At 45.7% G+C, this 7,350-nt stretch overlaps 1 protein-coding gene across 1 annotated transcript in view; it reads left to right on the forward strand.

The window, feature by feature from the left end:
- The window catches only part of ITGAE (integrin subunit alpha E), a gene marked incomplete at both ends in the record, with an annotated part of 51,016 nt that extends 45,347 nt beyond the window's left edge, over positions 1-5,669 (forward strand). The window contains 3 exons of the mRNA XM_080922770.1: positions 1,293-1,388; positions 4,503-4,613; positions 5,580-5,669. Of these exons, the coding sequence (XP_080778896.1) occupies positions 1,293-1,388; positions 4,503-4,613; positions 5,580-5,669 (297 nt within the window). The remainder of the gene's footprint in view (positions 1-1,292; positions 1,389-4,502; positions 4,614-5,579) is intronic.
- Positions 5,670-7,350: the final 1,681 nt, after the last annotated feature.

Genomic DNA, 7,350 nt, shown 5'->3' on the forward strand with positions numbered 1-7,350 from the left:
GCAAGTTACTTAGTAAGGATTTTAATCCTTTTCCATACTAATTACCTGGGACTCCTCTTTGCCACAGCCCCGTGTGTATCCCAGCGGCAAACCCTGCCACTGCACCTTCAGAATATGTATGAAATCACTTCTCTCTGTCTCTACTGATGTAGCTGTAATTCAGGTCACCGTCGCTGGCCTATTACATAACCTTGTCATGCTCTCTTTGTCTTGGCTTTCCCCCTAGCTAGTACAAATCAATTCTTCAAGAGCTGGAGAGGTGGTTCAACAGTTCAGAGCATGCGCTGCTCTTGCAGAGATTACGGTTCTGCTCCTCACGCCCAATTGAGCAGTTTACAACAACTTGTAACTCCAGCCATTGGAGGGTCTAATTTCCTCTCCTGGTCTCCATCCTTACGTGCACATACATGCACGTGATTTTTTTTTTTAATGTATATGAGTACATTGTGACTGTCTTCAGACACACCAGAAGAGGGTATCGGATCCCATTACAGATGGTTGTGAACTACCATGTGGTTGCTGGGAATTGAACTCAGGACCTCTGGAAGAGCAGTCAATGCTGTTAACTGCTGGGCCATCTCTCCAGCCTCGTGCACATGATTTTTAAGAAACAAAATAATTCATGCAGCATTAGATTGTGCTAACTTCCTTTAAAAGCAAAAACCAGAAACTCCAAATGAACTGAAGCAGTGGGCTTTGGAGCTAGATACATTTAGGTTAAAATCCATACTTCTTTAAAGGCGTGCAAAGAATCACATGATCTGGTCTGTATTTGATTCTCCACCCTTCCTCTCCTGTCTCCTCCTTATCTGTCATTTCTAATTTTTAGCTTGCTAATGTTATTGTGGCCACTGGGCCTTTGTACCACAGTTAATTTGCATAAGATCACTCAAACTTTATTTTCCTAGAGAGGCCTTACTATGAAGTGGGAACAGATGATCAAGTTTACCATTATGCAGTGGAGTCAGATGAGAGCAGTGTGGTCCCAGCTGAGCTAAGAGCGGGAGGAGAAGGGGCGTGTGAGCGGCAGAATGTTTAAGGACTGTCCAGGCTGACTGTGGATGGGGGTTGTGGTATGAGGCCAAGCGTGAGAGAAAAGAAGTTGGGGGATGGGGAGTGACTACAGACTTGTTTCTCAGCTGGGTGCGTGCTGCGACCGTTTGTGAAGGCTAAAGGAATATTGGAGAAGGGATATATTTGAAGGGAAAGATGGTTGGAACTCTCTAGAAACAATGAACTCATGTCTAAACTATGTTTCGTGCCCCCACACCCCAACTTTCCCCACCTTATAGTTACCAAGAGATGTAACTGAACTGCAGGTCCTTGGAGAAATATCTTTCGACAGATCTCTCTATGAGGGGCTGAATGTAGAGAACCACAGGACAAAGGTAAAACTCCTGCCTGTTTTCTGATTAGTGTTCTGTGAAAGCCATTGTTGCTTCTGACCTTGTCTGCACTACCAACAGCCCTGTGCCCCTGGAGCTTCTGCCTCACTTTCTCTTTTGTGAAATAGGAACCAACAATGGTGTGTGCTTAGTTAAAAAAAAAAAAAAAAAAAAAAAAACCTATTGATTTTGAAAATAATTTAGGAAACAGTTAAAACGTTTCCTATGCGAGAAGTTATTTTTGAGTATAAAATGTCTTCCTAGTATGCGACATTAGTGTCTGTTACCGTGTTGAGCAGGAGCATGCTCAGTGCCTAATTCTTTTGTAGGACTTAGACCAAGCATTAGACGTGTTGGAGTTCATTTTTCAAAAATGGGAACAAAGCCAAGCTGATGCCCATGGTCTGGGCGAAATATTCTCGCGCATGTCGACCGGCACGTTCATTCTTTTCCTTTTTAAATTTTATTTTATATGCATGGGTGTTTTGTCTGCCCATATGTCTGTGCACCACATGTGTGCCTGGTCCCCACAGAAGGCAGAAGAGGTTGTTGGGGACTGGAGAGATGGCTCATTGGCTAAGAGTGTAGGCTGTTCTTCCTAAAGACTGAGGTTCAGTTCCCAGTACCTACATGGTGGCTCACGTTCATCTGTGGTTCCCATTTGAGGATCTCTTCTGATCTCAGCAGGCACCATGCGTGCACATGCTTCACAGATGCAGGCAAAATACATATAAAGATAAATAAATACATCTAAAGGGAAAAAAAGAAGCCATTGGATACCCTAGAACTAAGTTCCATATAGTTGTAAGCCTCCACATGGATGCTGGGAACTGAACCCAGGTCTTCTAGGAGAGTCCAAAGTGCTCATAACCACTAAGCCATCTCTCCAACCCCTGAATATTTTTATTTTTCTTTCCTTCCTTTTATTTATTTTTTATTTTTTAATTTTATTTATTTACTTTTTTTTTTTTTTTGAGACAGGGACTTTCTACAAAGCCCTGGCTGTCCTGGAACTCACTGCTATAGACCAGGCTGACTTCAGGCTCACGGAGAGCTGCCTGCCTCTGCCTCCCAAGTGCTGGGATTAAAATGCCTGCACCTGCATTTTAAAAGAAATGGTTATTTTATTTACTTACATTTCAAATGTTAATCCTCTTTCCCAGTTTCCTCTCTGCAACCCCCCCCCCCCACCAACTCCTGCCTCACTGCCCTAGCATTCCTCTACACTGGGGCATCAAGTCTTCACAGGACCACACCTTTACCCTGTGGCCAGCACAGAGTTGTCACATCTTCAAATGATCTAAATGTTGAGAATCCTTCAGACTCTCACGTCAGGGTCTTTCAGATTTGAGAATTTTTGCAGACTAGCTGAGCTTCTGTAATCTGAAAATCCAAAAGCTGACTCACTCCAAACTCCAAAATGTTTTGAATGCCAGTATAATAGTTTTCTTTAAAAAAAAAAAAAAAAAAAAAAAAAAAAAAAGGTTCTGGGGGGCTGGAGAGACGGCTCAGTGGTTAAGAGCAGCGGCTGTTCTTCCGGTGGGCCCACCACCCACATGACCTGATGCCCTCTTCTGGTCTCTGTGAGCTCCAAGCTTGCTAGTGCTGCACAGATATACTTACAGGCAAACACCCACACACATTAAGTTAGTGTAAAACCTTTTAAATATGACTTGGATTTCGGGGTAGGATGAATTTGACTGTTTCGGGTTAGAGATGTTCAACTAGCATTTCCATATGACAGAATCCAAGGCAGGGACCAGGAGGTTAGCAGGAAGAATTTTCTTCATGTACCCTCCATTTTCAGGAAGAAGCTTCCTGGGAGATTCTTTACATGCTGTTAGTGCAGGGTCACCCTCTGTCACCAGCGAAGGTGGCAGTTTCGTTCTGACCCACTGCGATGTCAGAATGGCGGCTGACAGGATGGGTATTAGACTGCCCACTGTGCCTGTTTGTCACAAGCAGGGGCACCCTATTCCCTGTCTCTTTCTGGTGCTTTTCTGGGCTAGCTTTGGACCACTTTGGTGAGAACCTGTGCATTTCAAAGGGGACAAAGGAAGAAGGCTTTGAGAACAGAGATGCTGTTTCCACTCCGGTCTGTCCTGTTGTGCCCTGCCATCTTGGGGCCTCCTTTCATTCCTCAGCCCAGGTTCCAGAGGCTTGTCTCTCCTCCCACTACCTTTCAGTCCTTTGTCTCTGTGTTCCTGTCTCTCACTCTGGCTTTGTTTTCAGTTCCCTTATTATTCTCAAGGTCAGAACTCAGTCCTGTAAAGCTTGGCTTACCTGTAGGCTCAGCGTGGTCCAGAGGGCCAGTGCTGAGTCAGTCACATTTATAACTTGGCCAGGAGAGGCCTCAAGGGTGAGTTGAGTAACTCCCTCCCTGCCCTGTATTGGAAATCTCTTCAAAGCATGCCTGACCTTGGTGCCTATGTGCTGGCCTGAAGGGAACTCAAGTGTCTTGTAACAGGGATTCATGATGACCCCCTGACTCTGTGTCCTGGCAACCTGCTCTGACTGCTACCCAGGAAGGACAGGCCCGGGTCAGGAGATGGTAGAGCTTTTCAGCATGTCAGGATCATGGGTGGATTCACTTTCGCATTTCCTAGTGTCCCTAAGGACTGCACTCAGCCTGGTGAACAGCAGGGCAACCCTGCCAGACATTTCTTGTAGGAAAATGTATTGCCGAAGACTTTAGACATTTATACAAGATTTAAAAACATCTGTCAGACTTGAGTTGGAAAGGACTCAGATCACTTAAACAAGTTATCACTTCAGAGACAGTGACACAGAGGGGTACTACTGCTGTAGAATCCTCGTGGTGAGAGTGTTCTCAGACAAGCAGACCGCCTGTAAGACAAGGTCACATCTCCTGATGACCTAACTCATGCACACGAGAGACCAGAATAGTTTCTTGTGAGGTACCGTGGTCATTCGATAATTTTTAGGTGATGTAAAAGTGCTGTTGTCAGAGGATGGTCAGCCTCTTGTTGTACATTGTCAGTCTTGATCAATAATCAGGTTGTTTCCAAGTCCTTACCTTTTGGCTCCTTAAAATAACATGCAGACTCTCTTCCTCCTTTGTGATTTATTGACTTATTGGTACATCTCGTTATCCAGATCACAGTCATCTTCCTGAAAGAGGAGAAGCCATACTCTTTGCTTCTTGTTGTTTGTAGCAGCATTGGAGGCCTGCTGGTCTTGGTTCTGATTGTAGCCATTTTGTTCAAGGTCAGTTCTGCCCTTTGTGTTTGTGAGAAGGCATTGGGCTCTGCAGTGGGTTTCAGTACCTTTGACAGCTCACCTCAGACCTACCGCACCTTCCCTGGCTTTGTGGTCTCTTCTTTCTGTTGAAGCTACTTCTCCTGGTTAGGCAAATGAACCTGGCTAGTTCTCTCTGGAAAACAAAACAAAAACGGAATAGAATTATTTAGCATTACAATCCATAGCTACTGACCAAACCTCAACAAGCTGAGCACAAAGAGTTGTCCCTGAGACACATCTGATTGTCACCCCCTTTAAAGACCCTATCCCAGCGTCCAGACTCTCTTGAGGTCCTCTATGTCCTGGCCTCTGTCCCTCATACCCGTAATTCTTGCTTTTTTTTTTTTTTTTTCTTCTTCAGTCCAGTTGAACTGTTCCCTAAATAGGTTCACGACTCTATTGTGGTGCACACAGCTAGCTACTCTTGCCAGGAGGGCCAGTTTTCTCCCTCTCACCTTTCACACACGCTTCCGGGAAAGCTTAACCAGGCTCCTGCATGCTCTGTGCTGGCTTCTGTGCCAGGCCGGAGAGCTCCCTTCTGAAACCCTTACATTTGGCAGTCAGGACACCGCAGTGTCATTCCTCCTACTCCTAGATTCTGAGCTTCTAGATAGAGAGGAGGTTTTGTGCAACCTTTATGTCTCCAGTATGGTGGGCTGTCCTGGACATGCTCCCAGAGAATTCATAGCACTCACACTTAAAGGTGTTTAAGTCCTCCGGTGGCTCGGAGGACCTTGGGAAGTCAAGTCTTGGGGTATGGGCATCAGGAAGGCAGCTCAGAAGGGACTGGGGGATTGGAGAAAGTTTGGGGTGGGGAGGGGTGAGAGAGAAGCAGGAATCTGGAACTGTTTAGGAACAGCCAGAAGACAGTTTCTAAGGCAGGCAGCTACCTCAGGTTGCTCATGAGGCTCCCCACCCCCCTCTTTGTTTCAGTGTGGCTTTTTCAAAAGAAAATATCAACAGCTGAACCTGGAGAGCACAAGGAGGGCCCAGCTGAAGGCTGACAGTCTGCTGGAAGATTAGCCTCTGCTTTCTCACCGGGAGGAAGGAGCTTGAGTCGGGCCCCTTACTCTCCTCAGGACGATCTAGCAACACCAGACAAACTGTAGAGTGTTGCTCGTAGCCACACATTATCCCCACAGTGTTCTGGAATTGTGCAAAAGGGAAACTTGGGAATGTGCTATTAAATAAATTTGCCTTTACAATACTGCCTTTGATGTATACATGTTTCTTTCCCACAGTTTGCTATGCGTTTTGATGACTGATAGCCCAAATTCTTAACTCCTGTTAAAATATTACCTCCTCTTTTATTTATTTTGGTTGAGACGTAGTCCTTGTTTGCATATAGTCCTGGCTGCCCTGGAACTCACCAGGTAGACCAGGCTGGCTTTGAACTCACAGAGCTCTGCCTGCCGCTGCCCACTGAGTGCTGGGATTAAAGGGGAGCACCACCATGCCCAACTTGATTCTTTTATGGTCTTTTAAACAAAGACTATTTTATTTTTATGTAGGCATATGTGTCTATGTATCTCTGTGTGTGTTTGTACATGTGTATGTGTGTAGAGTGGTCTTGAACTCAGAGAGTCCCCTGCCTCTGCTGAGTGCTGGAATTAAAGGCGTTGCACCACCAACCTGGGCCCTTATCTGTCCAATTTACTGCACTGTTATTTAGTTTATTAAATACTCTGTAAGAGAGCAGTGGCTTGGAAATACATTATTTTAAGGTAGAATTTCAATAGTTTCTTAGTTTTCTAGGCCCAATCCTAACACTGGCTGAGGGCAGATTGACCACTGTGTCCTGCTTCTGCCCAGGGCCTGGGGTGGGGCTGGACTAGCTCTACCTGATTTGAGCGCTGAAAGATTCTGGCCTCTTGGAGTGTCTCCTGTCTTTCAGTTGTGAGGTCTGATCTTCAGGCTGGAGTGACAGCAGGGAGAGAGTACCCTGGCCCTCTTTGGTGGGACAGACTATGTTCTTTGTTTCCCAACTGGGGGCTGACGGCTTGGAGAAGTTTGCCTCCTGGATGTGGAATTCCCTCAGAGAATTGGCCTAAGGCTTACGATGATGAACAAACTAGGTCAAAGATTCTGGCTTTCCTGCGTCACAGGCCTCTTTTTGGCAGTCTGCTGAGCCCTTCTCAGCCTTTCTTCAAGCATTGTACCATGAGAGTGTTTGAAGAGAAAGGTTGACTTTCACAGTAAACACAATGGCCTATTGGCCACCTAGTTTCCGCCAGTAACATTACTGTGTTTTCTTTGTTACATGTTTTCCCATCTGTCTATCCTTGTGTGTTTTTATTTTTCATTTGTTTGGTGTTGGGCCTTGTTTTGTGTGTGTGTATGTGTGTGTTTGTAAGACTTTATGTAGCCCAGGCTAGACTCAGTTCAGTAATTAGCTGAGGATTGACAGAAGGCCTCAGTGGTAAGACAGGATTCCTTTGGGATTGCAGAAGGCCTTGCTCAGCTTTATGGGTCAGCGTAGAAAGGGATGTCTCTAAAGAGAGGCTCTTTGGGCAGAAAATTTCAGGGAAGAGAGAGACTGTGGGAGAGGCATGTGGGTCATTGCTGCAACAATTTCCTCACCTGCCCGTATAACGAGTAGATTCAGTTCTCCCCGCTGGAAGACCCCTCAGATACCCTCAGGAGAGAGGCTTCCCCTTACTGTGTGTGCTAATAAACACGGTCCCATTAGCTGAAGACTCCAGTC

Source organism: Micromys minutus (assembly GCF_963924665.1).
Source record: "Micromys minutus genome assembly, chromosome: 10".
NCBI lineage: Eukaryota > Metazoa > Chordata > Mammalia > Rodentia > Muridae > Micromys > Micromys minutus.